General features: G+C 39.1%; 1 protein-coding gene across 1 annotated transcript in view; it reads left to right on the top strand.

The window, feature by feature from the left end:
* Positions 1–21,218, top strand: part of CRPPA (CDP-L-ribitol pyrophosphorylase A) — a 189,599-nt gene that overhangs the window by 4,194 nt on the left and 164,187 nt on the right. The window contains exon 3 of the mRNA XM_029919056.1: positions 16,113–16,389. Coding sequence (XP_029774916.1) covers positions 16,113–16,389 — 277 coding nt within the window. The remainder of the gene's footprint in view (positions 1–16,112; positions 16,390–21,218) is intronic.

Raw genomic sequence — 21,218 nt, 5'->3', positions numbered from 1 at the left:
TGTGTGTGTGTGTGTGTGTGTGTGTGTGTGTGTGTGTGTGTGTTGGTGGGGGCCAGACGGAGGGAGTGTGAGTGGTAGAGACGGAGGGAGAGAACCTTAAGCAGGCTCCATGCTCAGTGCAGAGCCTAGCACAGACCGTGGGATCATGAGCTGAGCTGAAAACAGAAGTCAGATGCTCAACTGACTGGGCCACCCAGGTGCCCTGAAATTTGTTAATTATTGAATTAAATGACATTCAAAACAATCCCTGACCTGCCCAAATGTGAGAGAAGTTGGCTCTGGCTCCATCTGTACAAGGGACATTCAAAGTCTATCAGTTGTATGTGCGTATATTTCCATTGCATGTGTATGTATAAATGTATGTAAGTATATGTTCATACATGTTTATATACTACCCCTATTAAGGTGATACAGCTGGCAGTTCAGATCTGTGCATATGGGTTTAACTAAAACAATCAAAACAACTAATTTCTAGGTTGAATTAGGAACAAGGGTCTTTCAGAAGTTGATTAAAAATGTTTCTAGGATTTTGAAACTTTCCTTTTGGCCTTGTAGAGGGAATTGAAGTTTATTAAACCACAGATTTATAATTTGAAGAGAACTTTTTTGCCCCTCATTATAGTAACAAGGAGCCGAGATCAAGGGTACTAGAGCCTTATGTGACTATTGATTTATGTTTGACCAGAGTTTTTAAAAAAAATACTGCTCTAATTAAACTGAGGTGGCCATGGTAGTGGTGGAGGCTCAAAGCTCTGGCAGTTAAATGGTAAAATACACTAAAAATTGATCAACAGTGTTATTTTACTGCCTAAAAGTGTTCCCAGGTCTTATGTAGGAAGTAAAAAAATCCCTGCCAATAATCTTACTTCTGATTTCAAATATCTAAGGAAAGAAATTGTGATTAAGAACGTGTAACTGAATAAGTAAAATGACAAATACAAGGAAAGCAAGCTAGTGAGGCAAATGCTGGCCATTCTTCTGCAGGTTCATGGTGGTGGTGGGCTAGGAGTGGGGGTTCCTCTGCTGATACATTTGAACAAGGTCTGGTACAGCCGTCTCCATAGTTTGGGAAGTTTCTCAAGTGTTCTGAGGTAGAGGATACTGCCTAAAATGACTTGTTCCTCGAGAGGTTTCACTGCCCGTTGAAACTGTATTATAAACTGGCAGCCGGTGTAAGTCTCCTGTAGGCAGGAAACGGGCAGTCCCACTAATAGCATTCCAGACTTTGGTTAGTAATATGTATCCTTATTTATTAACGTGTTGGCATTCTAATTCAGGTTTTAGTCTGTTAGTTTGGCTAATGTAGGTGAGGCAACATAAATGTGATGTCAGATGAATTAGTAAGAAATCTGATTTGTGTGTGTTTATCTTAAGGAACCTAGATTTCTGTGGGTAAGTTGGGTTGCTTTCTTTCCACTTGGAAAATCAATGGAAGTCCAGTTTTAGAAACTGAGTCTCCATGGGGTGTGTGTGTGTGTGTGTGTTTTGTCTGCTTGCCTTTTTTAAACTGAGGCATAATTAACATTAGTTTCAGGTGTACAATATAGGGATTCTATATTTGTATATATGTTTTTGTGTTCTATTTTTAAATCATTTTCTTTTCTTTGTGATAAATCTCCATCACCCATTTCAGCCACTCTCCCCTCCCATTTCTCCTCAGGTAATCGTCAGTTGGTTTAGTACACTTAAGAGTCTGTTTCTGGTTTGTATCTTTCTTTCCCCTTGTTTTGTTTGTTAAATTACATATGAGTGAAATCATGTGGTTGTGTTCTTCTCTTACTAACATATTTCACTGATTCTGTCTTGATTCTTCATTTATCTTTTTTTTTGTTGTTGTTGCAAATGGCAAGATTACATTCTTCTTTATGGCTGAATAATACTCCACTATTTATATGTCCCACTTCTTTATCCATTCATTAGTTGATGGATGCTTGGGCTGCTTCCATAGTTGGGCCCCTGTAAATAATGTTGCAATAAACATAGGGGTTCATGTATATTTTGAATTAGTGTTTCTGTATTTTTAGGGTAGATACCCAGCTGTGTGATTACTGGAACATAGGGTCATTTTTTTTTTTTTTTAATTTGAGGACCTTCCAAACTGTTTTCTAGAGTGGCTGAACTAGTTTGCATTTCTACCAACAGCGCATGAAGCTTCCTTGTTTCCTATATCCTTATCAACACTTGATGTTTCTTGTGTTTTGATTTTAGCCATTCTGACAAGTGTGACGTGATACCTTACTGTAGTTTTGATTTACATTTCCCTGATGATAAATGATGTTGAGCATTTTTTTCATGTGTCTCTTGGCCATCTGTATGTTTTCCTTGGAGAAATGTGTGTTCATGTCTTCCCATTTTTAAATGGATTATTTATTTTTTGGTTGCTCAGTTTTCTAAGTTCTGTTTATATTTTGGATACTCTTTATCAGATGTCATTTGCAAACATCTCCAATCCAATCCTGTAGGTTGACTTGTAGTTTTGTTGATTGTTTCCTTCACTGTGCAGAAACTTTTTATTTGGGTGTAGTCCAAGTGGTTTATTTTTGCTTTTACTTTTCTTGCCTTGGAAGATATATCTAGAAAACTGCTGCTATGGCCAGTGTCGAAGAGATTACTGCCTGCACTCTCTTCAAGAGTTTTTAGGGTTTCAGGACTCACATTTAGGTCTTGAAACCATTTTGAATTTATTTTTGTATATTGCGAAAGAAAAAGGTCCATTTCTTTCTTTTGCATATCTCTCCAGTTTTCCCAATATCATTTATTGAAGAGACTATCTTTTCCCCCATATGTATATTCATTCCTCTTTTGTCGAAGATTAATTGGCCATATAATTGTGCCACGTGTATTTTTATGACAGTACTATACTGTTTTATTTTAAGATTTTTATCTTTTAAAGCAATAACTATACCCAATATGGGGCCAGAATTTAGAACCTTGATATCAAGAGTCAAATACTTTACTGACTGAGGCAGCCAGGTTTCCCTGTACACTTAATTACTACCGTGTAATATTGCTTGAAGTCTGGACTTTGGGTACTTGCAGTTTTGTTTTTCATTTTCAAGATTGCTTTGGCTATTGGAGGTTGTGTGTGTGGTTCCATACTAACTTTAGGATTGTTTAAGTTCTGTGAAAAATGCTGTTGGTATTTTGATAGCAATTGCATTAAATTTGTAGATGGCTTTGGTAATATAGATGTCTTAACATTTTTTCTTCAAAGCTATGAGTACGGAATGTCTTTGCCTTTTACTCTATTGTCTTGAATTTCTTTCATCAGTGTTTTATAGTTTTCAGAGTATAGGTCTTGTACCTCCTTGAAGGGTAATGGGATTTTTTTTTCTTAATCTCTCCTTCTGCTTCATTATTAGTGTATGTACTGCAGTAGATTTTTGTACATTGATTTTCTGTCCTTTGACCTTACTGAACTCATTGACCAGTTTTACTAGATTTTTGGTGGAGTATTTAGGGTTTTCTATGTATAGTGTGATGTCATCTGCAAATAGTTTTACTTCTTCTGTACGATTTTGAATGCCTTTTATTTCTTTTTTGTCTGATTGCTGTAGCTAGGACTTATAGTTCTATGTTGAATAAAAATGGTGAGTGTGGACATCTGAGCACTCAGTTTTGCTCCATTGAGTATGATGTTTGCTGTGAGTTTTTCATAGAAGGCCTTTACTATGTTGAGATAGATTCCCTCTAGACTTACTTTGCAGAGTTTTTTTAAAATCATGAAGGGATGCTATTCTTGGTTAAATGCTTTTTTCTCTATCTATGGAAATAGTCATAGAGTTTTTATACTTTCTCCTGCTGATGTGACATATCATTTCGATTATCTTGTGACTGTTAAACCACTTTTGCATTCCAGGAATAAATCCCACTTGATCATGGTGTATGGTCTTTTAAAATACATTGTTGGGTTTGTTTGCTAATATTGTGAGGATTTTGCATCTGTATATACTGGCCTGTACTGTGTGTGTGTGTGTGTGTGTGTGTGTGTGTGTGTGTGTGGCATCTGTATCTGGCTTTGGTATCAGTGTGATAATGGCCTCACAGAATGGATTTGGAAGTTTTCCTTTTCTTCTATTTTTTGAAATAGTTGAGAAGAATAGGTATTTACTCCTCTTTAAATGTTGGTTAGAATTCACCTGTGAAGGCATTTGGTCCTGAACTTTTATTTTTAGGAAGTTTTTTGATTACTGATTGAATTTCATTGCTGGTGATTGGTCTGTTCAAATTTTCTATTTCTTCATGGTTTAGTTTTAGTAGGTTGTATGTTTTTAGGAATTTATCCCTTTCTTGGAAGTTTTCCAATTTTTTGGCATATGGGTTTTCACAACATTTTGTTAAAATTGTATTTCTGTGGTGGTTATTTCTCCTTTTCCATAAATTTTTTGTTGTTTGGCTCATCTGTTAGTTTTTAAAAATTTTCTTACTTGATAGGTCTTTTTTAAAAATTTTTAATGTTTTATTTATTTTTGAGAGTGAGTGAGAGCATGAGCAGGGGAAGGTCAGAGAGAGAGAGAGAGAGAGAGAGAGAGAGAGAGAGAGGGAGAGAGGGAGAGGGAGGGAGGGAGGAGACACAGAATCCAAAGCAGGCTCCAGGCTCTGAGCTGTCAGCACAGAGCCTGATGCGGGGCTTGAACCCATGAACAATGAGATTATGACCTGAGCCAAAGTTGGATGCTTAACTGACTGAGCCACCCAGGTGCCCTTTGATGAGTCTTGATAGAGGTTTCTCTGTTTCATTGAGTATTTTCAAAGCACCAGCTCCTGGTTTCATTGCTCTTTTCTATTACTTTTTTACTGTCTATATTATTTATTTTTGCTCTGGTCTTTATTATTTCCTTCATTTTTCTGGGATTAGGTTTGTTCTTTTTTTAGCTCCTTTAGATGAAAGATTTGGTTTTTATTTGAGATTTTTCTTGATTGTTGAAATAGACCTGTATTGCTATAGATTTTCCTCTTAGAACCGATTTTGCTGCCTCACAAAGAGTTTTGGATCGTTGTGTTTTCATTTTTAGTTGTTTCCATGTAATTCTTGATAACTTCTTTGATTTCTTAGTTAACCCATTTATTGTTTAATAACATGTTATTCAACCCCCCATGTATTGTTGTTTCTTCCCGAATTTTTTCTTGAGGTTATTTTCTAGTTTCATAGTGTTATGGTCAGAAGAGATGCATAGTATAACTTCAGTCTTTATGAATTTGTTGAGACTTGTCTTGAAGCGTAATATGTGATGTGTTCTGGAGAATGTTCCTTGTGCCCTTGAAAAGATTTCGTATTTTGTTTTAGGAAGGAATGTTCTGAATACATCTGTCACATCCATCTGGTCCAATGTGTCATTTAAAGCCACTCTTTCCTTGTTGAGTTTTTGTGTGGATGATGTGTCCATTGATGTCAGTGGGGTGTTAAAGGCCCCGACTATTTCTATATTACTACTAATTATGTCCTTTATGTCCTTTTTTTCTTTAAAGTTTATTTATTGAAAGAGAGAGTGTGTGTGTGCATGAGTGGGAGAGGGGCAGAGAGAGGGGGGGTCGGAGAGAGAGAGAGAGAGAATTCCAAGAAGGCTTCAAGCTGTCAGTGCAGAGGCTGACACAGGGCTTGATCTTAGGAACTGTGAGATCCTTATCTGAGGCAAAATCAAGAGTGGGATATGTTTAACCAACTGAGCCACCCAGGTGTCCCTATTTCCTTTATGTTCATAAGTATTATATGTATCTGGGTGCTTTCCTGTTAGGTGCATGCATATTTACTTTTGTTATATCTTTTTGCTGGATTGTCCCTTTCTAATTTATGTATCCTTTTTTGTCTCTTGTTAAAAGTCTTTGTTTTAAAGTCTGTTTTGTTGGATATAAGTGTTGGTACCCTGCCTTTCTTTTGGCATCCATTTGCATGACAAATATTTCTCCATCCCCTCTTTCTCAATCTGCCAATGTCTTTAGGTATGAAATGAGTCTCTTGTAGGCAGCATATGGTTGGGTCTTGTTCCTTTTTCTTTCTTGCTTTTTTTTTTTTTTTTATCCATTGTGTCACCCTATGTCTTTTCGTGGGAGAATTTAGCCCATTCACATTCAAAGTAATTATTGATACTTATTTATTGCCATTTTGTCACTTGTTTAGTGGTTGTTTCTGTACATTTTCTCTGATCCTTCCCTGATTGGATTTCATGATTTTTTGGCTTTCTTTGGTGGTATACTTCAAACCCTTTCTCTTTATTCTTTGCATATCTATTACTTGTTTTTGATTGGTAGTTGCCATTAGGTTTCTATATAACATCTACATATAGCAGTCTGTATGATACTGATGGTCACTTTAGTTTAAGTCCATTCTTCTTCCTCTGTTGTAGGTGTATGGCATCATATTTTACATTTTTGTATTTAATGATTCCCTTGAATAGCTTTTACAGAAAAGATTATTTTTACTGGTTTATATGTTTTTGCTTTTCATTCTCTTCACTTAGGATTTTCTTTTCCACGCAAAGAATTTCCTTTAATACTTCTTTTGGACTGGTTGAGTGGTCATGAGCTCCATTAGTTTTTTTCAAGAAACTCTTTCTCTCTCCTCCTATTCTGAGTGATAGCCTTCATGGATAGAGTATTCTTGGTTGCAGACTTTTTCCCTTTGAGCACCTTGAGTATATTTTGCCACTCCCTTCTGGCCTGCAAAGTTTCTGCTAAAAAATGCCTTGATAGGATTATGGAGTTCCCTTGAATGGAACAGTTGTCTTTTATTGCTTAAAATTTTTTTTCCTTTTACTGATTTTTGCCATTTGAATTACCGTATGTCTTGGTGTGGACCTCTTTGGGTTGAAATTTTCTTGTGGGCGGGGGGAGTGTCTGTGTCTCCTAGATCTGGATATGCTTCCTTTCCCATATTAGGGAAGTTTTCAGCTATTACTTCTCCAAATAAGTTTCCTGCTGCCTTATCTCCTATGAGATCCCTGTAATGCAGAGATTAGGCTTGCAGTCACTGAATTCTCTAAGACTATTCTCAATCTGCATAATTATCTATACTTTGCTAAGCTTGGTTATGTTCCATTAGTCTGTGTTCCAGGTCATTAAATCATTTGTCTGCTTTATCTAGCCTGCTATTCGATCAAGTATGTTTATAATTTCACTTACTGTGTTCTTAGTGGACAGTTGCTTTTTTTAAATCTGTTAAGGGTCTCACTCTTAAGTCCAGTGAGTATCTTGAAGATACTTTAAGTTTTTTCTCGGCCATAATACTTAGATCTCTTTTGCTTTGGACAGTTGCTGTGGTTTGGTCCCGTTCTTTCATTTGGGAAACCTATCTTTGTCTCCTCATTTTGTTTGACTTTGTGTATTTATTTCTCTGTGTTGAGAGCAAGAGAAGTAGCTGACTTTCCTATGATAATGGCCTTATGAAGAATAGGTCCTTTACTGCCTTGTAGTTTAGTGTCCCCTGTTATCCAGGGCCTGGAGCTTCATGGAATGTTGTCTATGTGTGTTGCGTCTACTCTGCTGTTGAGTGTTGGCCTATTTTTCCTTCAGTTAAGTTGTCTGCAGGCAGAGACCCTCTCTGCCTGTTGGGGGCAGTAAGGTGTGCAGTGGGCTGTTCGCGAAGTGAGACTTGTACCCACCGCTGCATAAACTGAGGACCTACAAAATGCTCAGGTCAGATGTGGTGTTGGCAGTGTTTGTGCTGGTCTTCTGGGGGAGGGCCCACAGCAGGGAGATGGAGGCAAGAGTGGCTGGAAAGGGGTGGGTCTGTTGAAGCATGTGGGGGTGGCATGGCATAGTGGAGCTTTGTGCAGCCACGTTAGGCTGTGAGTGTCAGTGCTGTGCTGGTTCTCACAGGTGGCCATGGTTTATGCTGCAGAGCTGGGGAGGGAAATAGCATCTACCAGCTGCTTTGCTCCTAGAGGTGTCTCCTAGTGGTATGTGTTTCTCCCGGCTGTATTTTGAGGTGAGCAGGCTGCTCTCCCTCCAGTAGGCCCCAAGCATTTTTCAAACTGCTGACTCTACACTGGATCTGTATGGGCTGTTTATCCTGCTGTCTCTTGAAGAGTGGGGAATCTGCTTCCTAAAGCTTTCTGGGCTCTCCTAGAGCCAAGCCTAGGATTTTTAAAATCCCAGGCTTTAAGTCCTGCTTTTTTTTTTTTCCCTTTTCTTTTATAGTTTATTGTCAAGTTGGTTTCCATGAAGGGCTGCTTGTTTTAGAAACTTGTGAAATTTGGCCCTCACTCAACTCACTCAATAGAAAATATTAAGGAGATTCATTCCCCCAGTTCATGGGCTCCTGGTGTGCAAATCTGTTTTCTGCCCTTTTCTGTGCTGCCAGCTCGAATTGCATGGCCTGTTTTGCTTTCAGACTGCTTCCTCAGCCCTTCCCTTTGGTGTGGCCTTTCCCCTGCCATTAGTTTGTAGTGCCAGTGAGTTGGTTGTTTCCTGGGCTATTTACACTGATATGGTTATTAAGTTGTGTCCATGGAATGAGGTGATCTTAGGGTCCTCTACTCCCCCATCTTCCCAGCTGATTGGTGTATGTGTTGAAGTGTTTGTACTCATGGCTTAGTAGATTTTCTGAGTTTTCAGATTGTCTCTAATTTTTGCTTTCTTGTGTACTTGTTCTAGCATACTCTTAAAACCTCTGAAAATTGTATTGAAACAAGATAGAAATAAACATATACATGTTAATTCACATAAGCAATGTTGATAGCTTGAATTGAACTGAAAGTTGGAGTAGAGAATACAGAAGAAATCTTTAGATAGGAATAGACAGGTTTTAGTGACTAATTGAATTAAGGATTCAGAAAGAAAAAGACACTTAAGGTACTCTGAGTTGAATGAATATGTTCAAATATGTGAATTTGACCTTAAAACATTTTCTTAATGCATCATTAAGAAAAGGGTGAAATCTAAGTTAAGGGAAGAAGTAGGTCTCTATTTTGTATTAAAAATACAATAGGACTGTGTTTTGTGTACATCAGATGACGAGATCTTTGTGTTAAATTGCCAGTGGGAAGACCCCCATGAAGCCCTTTCAAGAAGCGATTAGGACTGGTAGGTTGGACTTCAACTAGGAAGTCTTTATGGGACCTGATAAGGAGACCTGACATTGTGAGAGTAATTGGGAACCAGCCCCTTCACGCCAACTCAACAATGGTTGGCTGCTAAAATACCAGCATATATATGGAGAGATGTAAATCTACCAATTATGGCCACAGTACAATCCACAGGCCCAATCTCTATGAAGACGGTCATGGCAGTCAGCCCTAGCTGCCACTGTCCTTTGGGGCCAATCTGGGGAGGGACAGAAAGGGAGGGAGAGAAAAATCCCATGCAGGCTCTGCATGCTGAGCTCAGAGCCTGATGTGGGGCTCCAATTGACCAACCGTGAGATCATGACCTGTGTCAAAATCAAGAGTTGGACACTTAACTAATGGAGACATCCAGGCACTCCATGTATCTATTTGTTTATTATTTACAAAGTTTATTTTGAGAAACAGCATGAGTGTGGCAGGGGTAGACCAAGGGAGAGAGAGAGAATCCCAAGCCGGCTCTTCACTGTTATCAAAGAGCCCAATGTGGGGCTGGAATTCAACAAACTGCAGTATGACCCGGGCTGAAACCAGGAGTCAGATGCCTAACCGACTGAGCTACCCAGGCACCACCCCCCATTATTTAAAAACCATGTGTATCTTCAATTTTTAACTGAGGTTAAGCTACTCAAGCAGAATGCTCTAAGTGATTTTTTAGCATTTTGGGAGAAAATAAGAAAAATGATATTTCTTCCTCAAAATGTCTGTAGGTGTTAGCCTTGGTATTTGCCAATGGAATGCGCTAGAAAGAAATTAGAACTTGATAAAAATCTGGCTATAGGAGTTCTGTGTGGACATGCTTTCCACTAAGGAGGTCAGCCAGATTCATTTATTCAGCAAATACTTGTTCAGTGGGTGCTGCGTGGGGTAGTTAAGGTTCTTCTCAGTCCCATGTTTCTAGCTTATTAAACTTTAATACTGTAAAAGTCTCTTAATTCTATAACTAGAGAAGAATGTGAATAAATCCTTTGAAATATAAATACTACTTAAAAAGGATTGCAAGTGCTTGGTGTATGCTTGGTTGCTGAACAAAATGCTGTAATCCCGTTATCTCTTAAGAGTGGTCTAAAACCATGTCTTCTAAAATGTTTTTATTGTGACTTTTTAAAAGAATATTTTGCATCATGACTCCATCAAACACATACTTAAATACACACATATAAACATATTTGAATTTGAAGAAAACCTGTGCTATTGGCTATACATTCTAAGTTTACTCTTCTATTAATTTCTATTTCATTTACCCAAAAATGTTAATCCAGACTCACTAAATTGACACACTAGTAGGCCTTAATCTATAGTTAGAGAAAGAGTAATTTAAAAGACTTTGCTACTTAGAGTCTCTTACAACTTTTGGAAATAATCAAAGGACTTGGGTCTATCTAATTATTTACATCTATTTTGACTGACTTGAGAACATAATTATTTTATAGCTCTTTGAAGGCATTCTAATAATTATCTTTGGGAGTTGATTAATTAATTGTCTCATTGTGCAGGTATTTGAATGACTGTTGAGTCTAGTAATGTCTGGTCTTTCTCCCTCTTAATCAGTATTAAATACATTTAACTGGAAGTAATTTTTCTGAAAAAAATAGCATCATAAGATCTTTAAAAGTTGCTTTTAAATGATTTTTTTTCTGGTAAAATACACTATGAAGAGATAAATAGCTTAGGGTACATATTAAGCTCTTGACTGTACAACAGTTTTGCCTACTGATTTAGTTGAGCATGTACTTAACATTTCTCTAAAAAATAAAACCAGAAACCTTATGGTGATGATTTATTAATAATTTGAAAAGTATTTGATCAGAATTAATCTTTCCTATAACCTTGAGCATATCACAGACCATTATGTCAAATGTGTTAACTGACTCCATGAACAGAGAAAAGGCTTAAACAATTACAAAACCAATAATTTACTCCTTTCTAGTTATTTAAATCTTCTCTATTCATGGATTCATTTAACAAATACTGACTAACATATGGTCTATGAGGTCAGGATTTCTGCCAGTCTTAGTTCATTAGTGTATCAAGTGTCTAGCATATTGCCTGGCAAACGTTACATGTTTGTTTTTGCTTGAATGATGAGAAATACAGTAAACTTGTCATTTTGATCACAAATGCAGCAGTATTATATGGTTCATCACTAAGAAGATAAATGAAGTGCTGGAGACACAATGGATACAGACATAATATTACCACCTCCTTCTCACAGACTGGTAGTGCATTTGCAGAGGTTAACAGTGTGCTCCAAAATCAGACTTGGTTCCACCCAGGTTCCTGCATTTCCTAAGTATGAGATCATGGGCAGGTCACTGCTTCTGTGTCCTCTATAAACTGATAATAGTGACTTCCTGTGATCTGATACATTAGATGAGATATTGCAAGCAACTGCTTTCCATAGAGCATGTCACCGAGCAAGCCATCAATCTTGGTTGCTATTAATATTACTAATACTCCTTGGTTTCGATTGTGCTAAGCTCTGAGGTGTAGACTTTGCTTTCGATGATTTGTTAGCCTAGTGAAGGAGATAGAAAAGGTGACAGTACAGTTAGATGATAAGTCTCTCTAACAATAAGAGTAGTCTGGAGGTGGAGAGCCAGGGATGCTGTCTCCAGAACGACTGGGAAAGTTTCCTGGGGGAAGCCATATCTGAACTGACAACTGAATATGGGTGGGACTGAGCTTCCCATCTGGATCCACCCTGTGGTGGGGTAGGTGTGCTGGGAAGCAAGGAAGTAGCATAAGCCAAGACCTGGATGTGAGAGAAAAATGTCCTCTGTAAAGAAGAGGGGCATTGGAGAGATGAAGTGGTGTAGGGACAAGTAGGCTGACCTTACAGGGTCCCACTCAAGAAGCAGCACGGGGTAACTTTAGGTCTGCCCTTGAGAAAAATTCTCCAGAAGTGCTGAGAATGTGTTATGTTGGGATAAATATGGGAAAGAGACCAGCGAAGAGGCTGGTGCAATTAATAATGGAGGAGATGAGTGCCTTGGTCACAGCTTTTGTCAGTGAAGACAGAACCTTGGGAAGCTTCACATTTAGAGGTGACAGACTGTCACTTGTCACTTGGGAGGGTGTTTAAGTACAGTATAAATTCTAAACTATGAATACACTGTAATCAATTAAGTTTGTAATGAAAGGGATGGGGGATGGATGGGCTACAAAACAAAGAACAATTGACACTAAGACTCTTCCATAATACTTCTTACTGACTGCATGTAATAAAGGCCTAGCCCATTATGGCTCTTGCCTGCACCTCCAGCTTCTTCATACACTCTCCTCCTCTTCCATTGCTGAAACTATTTGACTTCATTTGCTTCCTGGCCCTTAAGACCTTGCCATGGCTTTGGCTTATAGCAGAACTTCATACTCCTTTGCCTTTTTTTTTTTTTTTCCTGCCACACATTCCTACAGCACATTCTCCTTCCTTAGGGAATATCATCTTGGCCTACTCTGTGCTATTTGGATAGTCTGCTTACATGCATTTTTGGAGCCTAGATTTCTTCAGGGTACTTGATCAGAACTTGTGCCTTGGGGTTCTTGGTTTGATCTGTAAGCTCTGCAAAGGGAGTGTTTATTTTCATTGTATTCTCAATGCTTAGGATTTGTTTATTACCATCCTCATTTAGTAAATACATGCTAAAGGAATGAACTTAAAATAAAAAACCTGTGTGCCTATAAAGTAGCTCTTTGGTGTTTGGAAAGGGTTGGTTCTATCACAGAGGGTTGGAGGTAAATCAACCAAATGTTCACATAAACAAAATTCCTTTCAGTCAGTAATTTTCAGATCCTTCTATCTCTGAAAAATGTGCTTAGGATTTTAATTGTCTAGCATGAACATAGAGTATCTCATAGGCTAAGAGTTCTTTGTATGGCACCAGAAAAGACCCCGAATAGCCAAAGAAATATTGAAACAGAAAACCAAAACTGGGGGCATCATAGTCCCAGACTTGAAGATGTATTACAAGGCTGTAATTATCAAGACAATATGGTTCTGGCACAAAAGCAGATACTCAGTTCAGTGGAACTGAATAGAGAACTCAGAAATGGACCCACAAACTTATGGCCAACTAATCTCTCACAAAACAGGAAAGAATATCCAATGGAACAAAGACAGGTTCTTCAGCAAACAGTGCTGGGAAAACTGGACAGCGACATGCAGAAAAATGAACCTGTGCCACTTTCTTACACCATGCATAAAAATAAACTAAAAGTGGATGAAAGACCTAATGTAAGACAGGAAGCCATCAAAGTCCTCAAGGAGAAAGAAGGCAAAAACCTCTTTGACCTCTGCCGTAGCGACTTCTTACTCAACTTGTTTCCAGAGGCAAGTGAAACAAAAGCAAAAATGAACTGTTGGGATTTCATCAAGATAAAAAGCTTCTGCACAGGAAAGGAAACAATCAGCAAAACTAAAAGGCAACTGGTGGAATGAGAGAAGTGACATATCAGATAAAGGGTTAGTCCCAAAATCTATAAAGAACTTATCAAACTCAACACTCAAAAACCAAATAATCCAGTGAAGAAATGGGCAAATGACATGAATAGACACTTACCTAAAGAAGACCTCCAGATGGCCAACAGACACATGAAAAAATGCTCAACATCATTTATCATCAAGGAAATACAAATGAAAACCACAATGAGATACCGCCTCACACCAGTCAGAATAGCTAAAATTAACAACTCAGGCCGCAACAGATGTTGACGAGAATGTGGAGAAGGAGGATTTCTTTTGCACAGCTGCTGGGAATGCAAACTGGTGCAGCCACTCCGGAAAACAGTATGGAGGCGCCTCAAAAAACTAAAAATAGAACTTACCCTATGACCCAGCAATTGGACTACTAAAGTATTTATCCAAGGGAGACAGGTGTATTGTTTCAAAGGGGCACATGGACCCCAATGTTTATAGCAGACTACCAACAGTAGCCAAAGTATGAGAAGAGCCCAAATGTCCATCAACAGATGAATGGACAAAGAAGGTGTGTGTGTGCGCACGCACACACACCCATGCACATGTGTGTACGCACACACATAGCAATCAAAAAGAATGAAGTCTTGCTATTTGCAACAATGTGGATGGAACTGGAGGGAAATTAGCCAGTCAGAGAAAGACAAATATCATATGACTTCACTCATATGAGGAATTTAAGATACAAAACAGGTGAACATAAGGGAAGGGAAGCAAAAATAATATAAAAGCAGGGAGCGGGCAAAGGATAAGGGACCCTTAAGTAGAACAAACAGGGTTGCTGGAGGTGGTGTGGGTGGGAGGATGGGCTTAAATGGGCAAGGGGCATTAAAGAGGACACTTGTTGGGACGAGCACTGGGTGTTATACCGAGGGGATGAATCACTGGAAATCACTCCTGAAATCATTATAGCACTGTATGCTAACTAACTTGAGGGTAAATTAAAAAAATTTTATTTTTTAGTATAATTTATTGTCAAATTGGCTTACATACAACATCTAGTGCTCATTCCAACAAATGCCCTTCTCCGTGCCCATCACTCATTTTCCTCTCTCCCCGACCTCCCCATTCACTGTCAGGTTGTTGTCTGTATTTAAGAGTCTCTTGTGGTTTGCCTCCCTCCTTGTTTGTAACTATTTATTTCCCTTTCACTTCCCCCATGATCTTCTGTTAAGTTTCTCAAGATGCACATAGAAGTGAAAACATGTGATACCTGTCCTTCTCTGACTAACTTCATTCAGCATAATACCTTTCAGTTCCATCCACGTTGCTGCAAGTGAGTCATGAGACAGGAAGCAATCAAAACCCTAGAGGAGAAAGCAGGCAACAACCTCTTTGATCTCAGCTGCAGCAATTTCTTGCTCACATCTCCAAAGGCAAGGGAATTAACAGCAAAAATGAACTATTAGATCTCATCAAGATAAAAAGTTTCCACACTGCAAAGGAAACAGTCAACAAAACTAAAAGGCACCTGACAGAAATGGAAAAGATATTTGTAAAAGACTTATCAAAAGACATGAATTAATTAATTTTAAAGTGCTGTTTATTCAGAGTTGATATCATGGGTCAGAGGCAGCTTGTCTGCTTTGAGCCTGTTGGCTGTAGAACATAGAGTCTGTAAGGACATCAAGCTCTATTAGTGGTGGTGTTTGAAAAGTCTGCCTGAAAAAAATTTTTTGTAATGTTTATTTTTGAGAGAGAGAATGAGCATTAGTGGGGGGGCAGGGGGGGTTCAGAGAGAGAGAGAGAGAGAGAGAGAGAGAGAGAGAGAGAGAGAGAGAGAGAGAGAACGAGAGAAGGAGGTACAGAATTTGAAGCAGGCTCCAGGCTCTGAGCTGTCAGCTCAGATACTGATGCGGGACTCGAACCCATTAGCTGTGAGATCATGACCCAAGCCAAAGCTGGACTCTTAACTGACTGAGCCACCCAGGAACCCTGAAGTCCACTAAGATTTAATGCAGTTGCCACTCAATGCTATGGAGTATGCGGTGCAATATAACAGTCTTAAAAATTTTTTATAACACAAAAATTGCTTAATATTTTGGCTCAATTTGGTTAATTCTTTAATTTTATTTTTATTACAAAGTTTATCATTTTGAACCTTATATTTATTTAATTTCAGTTTCCCTGTTGAAGCTATGATGTTTCACTTTGATGTAGGCAAAGTTTGTGTTAGATTATTCAGCTTTGTTAGTAATTCATTGGACTTCTTGAGAGAAACAGAAATTCTGGTATTCAAAACTGCTTTGAATTGTACCTTTTCATTGAACAAATTGTTTGGAAAAAAATCAATTTAAAGGGCTATTACTGTATTCTTTTATCTCCATGTACTGATAATAGAATTCAAACTTACTCTAGAATTTGTATCTATTCTATAGTATTTATATAGAAAACATTTGACTGTGGACTATAAAACATTAACTACATCTATTGCTATCGATAGTGTGAAATCTTCACTGCTTATCAGCCTTTTTACTAGACCTGATAAAATACATGAAAATGATTTACTTCCACTTTGTTATTAGCTTAACTTCTAGAAGGTTCAGTTTATATTAAATATATGTACACTTTCATTTTAGAGTATATTGGATAAAGGACATTGTGGTGGCAGTAACTGGAGAGAATATGGAAGCAATGAAGAGTATCATTCAGAAGTACCAGCATCAGCGTATCTCCCTGGTTGAAGCTGGAGTGACCCGTCACAGGTCAATTTTCAATGGACTAAAAGCACTGGCAGAGGACCAGCCTGACTCTGACCTCTCCAAGCCAGAAGTTGTGATAATCCATGATGCTGTGAGACCATTTGTTGAAGAAGATGTCCTTCTGAAAGTTGTCACAGCTGCTAAGGAACATGGGGTAAGTGTTTATACTTCTGAAGATGATGGATACATGATGCAAATACAATAGCAAATATTGACTTGCTGGATTTTGATGAAATCCTATTTAAGTGTCTACTTAAAATGGGCACGATGAGGGGCGCCTGGGTGGCTCAGTCGGTTGAGCATCCAGCTTCAGCTCAGGTCATGACATCGCAGTTTGCGGGCTCGAGCCCTGAGTCAGGCTCTGTGCTGACAGCTCAGAGCCTGGAGCCTGGCTTCAGATTCTGTGTCTCACTCTCTCTCTGACCCTCCCCTGCTCACTCTCTCTCTCTCTCTCTCTCAAAAAAATAAATAAAAAAAACACTAAAAAAAATTTAAAAAAATGGGCATGATGACCTAAAGACATCATGCAAATTTTATTTTATTTTTTTAGGAAGCTTACACTATTGTCAATCATGAGATTGTACTGGAATTTATCTTTTCATACAGTCCATTCCCTCATCGTAACATGAGCTTTTTGGAGAAAAATATAATACTGTCTTCAGAGTATGGCCATGAATGCACCTTGAATAAATGAGAAGCAATGTGCACTTACCTGAAAATACCTAAGAAAATTCTCAAGTCTAGGACACACATAATTATCACAAATTTGGCTGATCACACTCATAGTGTGTTTTGACTTTTTGGAACTGTACTCTACAGCACAAATAACCAGGCAAGGTTTTCACACCCTTTAGAGGTGTGTTCTATGTCACCAAAAGAAGACGGGATAACAAAAGACCTTTTGTAACGTCTAGAACATCTTTGTTTTGTCCTTAGATTAGTAGATAAAATCCTAACAATAAGGTAATAGGTTTATAGTCTAAATTTGAAACAGTGCAAGGTGCTGTACACACTGGGAATAGCATAATAGCAGTAGACTATGGAGTTGGACAGGCTTAGCCCCTTTTTAAATTTTCTAATTAGTGGTGTATGTGCAACTTTCTCAACCTCTTCAAGCCCATTTTCTTTCCTTTTCTTATAAAAATACAGATGATGGGGTGCCTGGGCGGCTCAGTTGGTTGAGTGGCTGATTCTTGATTTTGTCTCAGGTCATGATCTCACAGTCATGAGTTTGAGCCCTGAGTCAGGCTCTGTGCTGAGCATGGAGCCTGTTGGGGCTTACCTCTCTCCCCCTCTTTCTGCCCTTCCTTTCGCTGTCTCTCTGTCTCTTTCTAAATATACATTTAAAAAAAATGCAGATGCTAATACCTGTGGGGTTTTTTAGTATTGGAAATTAGGTAGTAACTACTAGTAGAGTGCTAAGTTCTTAAAAATAAAAAGCTATTAAGATGAGTTATAACATCTAGGACTATAGACCAATGGAAGGAGTCCTCTAAGCCTTCTTGGCCACGTGGGTGATGAGTTAAAAAATACCCATCTGGAAAAGATACTTTTTGATTTTGTCTTTAGTTATCTATATATAACAGTAATTTTGTCAGAAAATTGATGCTAATTTTATCTTGTCTCCCTACAACATGAATTCCTTTTAAACCTGTATAAAAATTCCATCAATCACATAAAGCAGTTTTCTTCTGTGTAAATTAAAAATGGCATCTTGATACAGTGTGGATGGAATGAAAATTGTGACAGAGGTACGCTAGTTGACCTCAAAACTTGATCAGGACCCTTCTACTACTTCTGTGACTCGTTCCTTTTCTCCAGGCTCCTTGACTGTGGTAGAGGCAGGATGATCAGTTAGAAGTGAAATAAGGAAGAAAAGGTCATAGGGTTTAAACCATTCAGGAAACAGAGTGAAACTTGACAAATTTGAAAAAGTTCCTAGGGAGGACTGTATGGTTGGGGCAGATCATTTAAAGTGGTTACTACAAGGCAAATAAAATTAGAGGCCTTTAGCTATGTTACCTTTTGGAAAAATAGCAATCAGGCTCAGAATAGAAATGACACATTTGGAATTTTGGTTGATTATTCTTTTTGAGATCTTATTTCCAAGATTGTCCATAAAGCGATACTTTGGGTAGTCGGCCTGAAAGTTAAGAGGACACTCCTACTGCTCCAGTTAATAAGCTAAGATGTCCTAGTTTAACTGATGACTTTATAAAACATTAGCATGGATAGCACTTGCTGATTTTTTTTGTTGTGCAGATTTGTTGAAATTTCTTGAGTTTTATAATTAATGCTAATAGAATAACTTTTAAGTAGTATATACATGTGCTGACAGCTCAGAGCCTGGAGCCTGCTTCAGATTCTCTGTCTCTCTCTCTCTCTCTGCCCCTCCCCTGCTCATGCTTGCTCGTGCTCTCTCTCTCTCTTTCTCTCTCTCATTCAAAATAAATAAAAAAAAATAAGTGTGGTTTGTCTATACACACACACACACACACACACACACTCTGACTTTCTTTAGATGGGCATTTACATGGTAAATGTTTCTTCAGTCCCTCACTTTAAATTGTCAGGTGTCTGTAGATCTAAAATGAGTCTCTTGTAGGCAGCATACAGATGGGTCCTGGTTTTTTATCTATTCTGACACTGTCTTTCGACTGGGGTGTTTGGTCCATTTACATTCAGAGTGATTATTGATAGATATGTATTTTGTACCATTTTATTACTTGTTTTGTCATTTCTGAAGCGTCTTTGTTAATTTTAATCTTTATTTTCCAATCAACGAATCCCCTTCAGTATTTCTTACAGGGCTGGTTTAGTGGTCACAAACTCCTTTCGTTTGTCTGGGAAACTCTTTATCTTTTCTTCTATTCTGAATGATAGCCTGCTGGATAGAGTATTCTTGGCTTCAGATTTCTCTCATTCAGCACAATGAATATATTATGCCACTCCCTCCTGGCTTGCCAAGTTTCTGTGCAGAGATCTGCGGCTAGCTTTATGTGTCTCTTTTGTAAGTTTTGATGTTTTTAGGATCTTTTTTATTCTCTATATTTTGCAAATTTAACTACAGTATTTCTGGGTATTGGCCTGCTTTTATTAATTTTAAAGGGAGTTCTCTATGCCTTTTGACTTTGGATGTCGGTTTCCTTCTCCAGAATAGGCACTTTTTACTTCTTATTTTCTCAAATAAACCTTCTGCCCCTCCCCCCCCCTTTCTCTCACTTCTTCCTCTGGGACTCCTCTGAGAGAAAAATTACTATATGTGTTGGAGTCACTGAGTTCCCTGTCTACTCACATGTCTTAGAATTCTTTCTCCCTTTTGTTCAACTTCATTGTGTTCCATAATTTTCTCTGCTATATAATTCATTTCTCTGCTTCTTTCATCTTTATATTTTTATCATGACATCCGATCTGTTTCAAATCTCAGTTGTTGGAGTTTTCATTTCTTCCTGATTGTTTTTTTTTTTTTTTTTAAGCTCTTCTATCTCTGTGGTAAGAGTCCTCCATGTTTTTCTCAATCTCTGTGAGTATCCTTGTGATTGTTGCTTTAAATTTTCCACCAGGCACATTTCTTGTGTCAATTAGATCTCTGGCTGGACCTTTGCTTGTTCTTTCTTAGGGGATGCATACCCCTCCATCTTGGCATTTTGTCAAAGTCTCTGTCTTCCTCTCTGTGTTAGAGAAGCCTGTTATGTTTCCTGTTCCAGAGACTAATGGCTTTATGAAAGAGAGATCGTAAAGTGTTGAGGGCCTGGTGCTTCAGGCAGTGTGTGTGGTGGGTGCTGCATGCAGTCTGCTGCTGTGTTTTGGCTGCTCTGTTGTTCAGGTCAGTCATTTGCGAAGGGTCCCCTTGCCTGTAGTGTGCAGGGTTTGGATCTTGGCCAGAGTGTGGTGAGTTTTAACTAGGTGCGGTCTGGTCTGCTTGTTAAATGATACCTGATGCTGCTTCCTCTAGACTTGAAGCCTCACAGAACTCTGGTTGGAAGACATGGTGTGAGCAGAGGTTTCTGCTGGTCTTCGGTTGAAGGGGCCTGCTGTGCTAGGCATCAGGCCTACTTGTCTGAGACCAGGAGTACCAGCAGAGTGCTGGGGGTCAGGGCTTCGTTTAAGCAGGGTAGACAGCCAATGGTGTGCCGTTGAGTGAATTTGGTTGGCGCTGTGCTCTTAAGTGAAGCTGGTTTATGCTGAAGGGCCAGGAAGGGCAATGGCACCAGCCAGCCCCTTTGTCCCCACAGAAGAGTCTCTGTGCTTGCTGCTGTCAGGGAAGCGCCCTCCTCCCCCAGAAGATCAGGTACTTTCCCCCTAGGCATCGCAGGCGTATTTCACATTGCTGATCCCATACACTCTGTCTCCAGGTTGCTTGTCCACCTGGAACAGTGCATCATAGAGCATTTGGGCTCTATCCCAGTCAAGCCTGATGCCTTTTTTTTTTTTTTATAGTGTTTGTTTTTAATGATGACTTTTAAAATCTAAACTTTAAAGACATACTGTGTTAGGGCGCCTGCACTGGTCTTCTGCAGGGGAGTCGGGTGTGTGGGGGGCTGTCTCGCCATACCGGGACAGATATAGGTTTGACTGAGAAGGGCAGGTAAGCCAGAGCACCGGGCTTGGGGTTGGAACAAAGCAGGCTGAACAGGCAGTGTCTGGGTTAGCCGCCCTCAGCCGGTGTCTCTGTGCCTGTGCTGAGGGCAGGGGAGGGAAGTGGTTCCCGCCTGTCTGCAGACAGGCATTTCTGTGACCGCCGCCTCTCACAGGCCCTAGAAGAGTGAACTGTCTCTTCCTGAGCCCCTGAGGTTGTCCTCAGATCGTTCAGTCTTTCCTGGGGTGCTTTGCCTGCCTTCTCCCCAGGAGCAGGGCAGTGCTCTCCGGTATCTTTCCCAGCCAAGCTCACCAACCTCTAAAACTCCAGTTTTTGGGCCCTACTGGTGAAACTCAAGAAAATCAGCCTCTCTGATTTTCCCAGCCAATGGCTTTGGGGACGCG

Source organism: Suricata suricatta, chromosome 2 (genome assembly GCF_006229205.1).
Source record: "Suricata suricatta isolate VVHF042 chromosome 2, meerkat_22Aug2017_6uvM2_HiC, whole genome shotgun sequence".
Lineage (NCBI taxonomy): Eukaryota > Metazoa > Chordata > Mammalia > Carnivora > Herpestidae > Suricata > Suricata suricatta.
The sequence above is the reverse complement of the archived record's forward strand: the minus strand, read 5'-3'. Positions and strand labels throughout refer to the sequence as shown.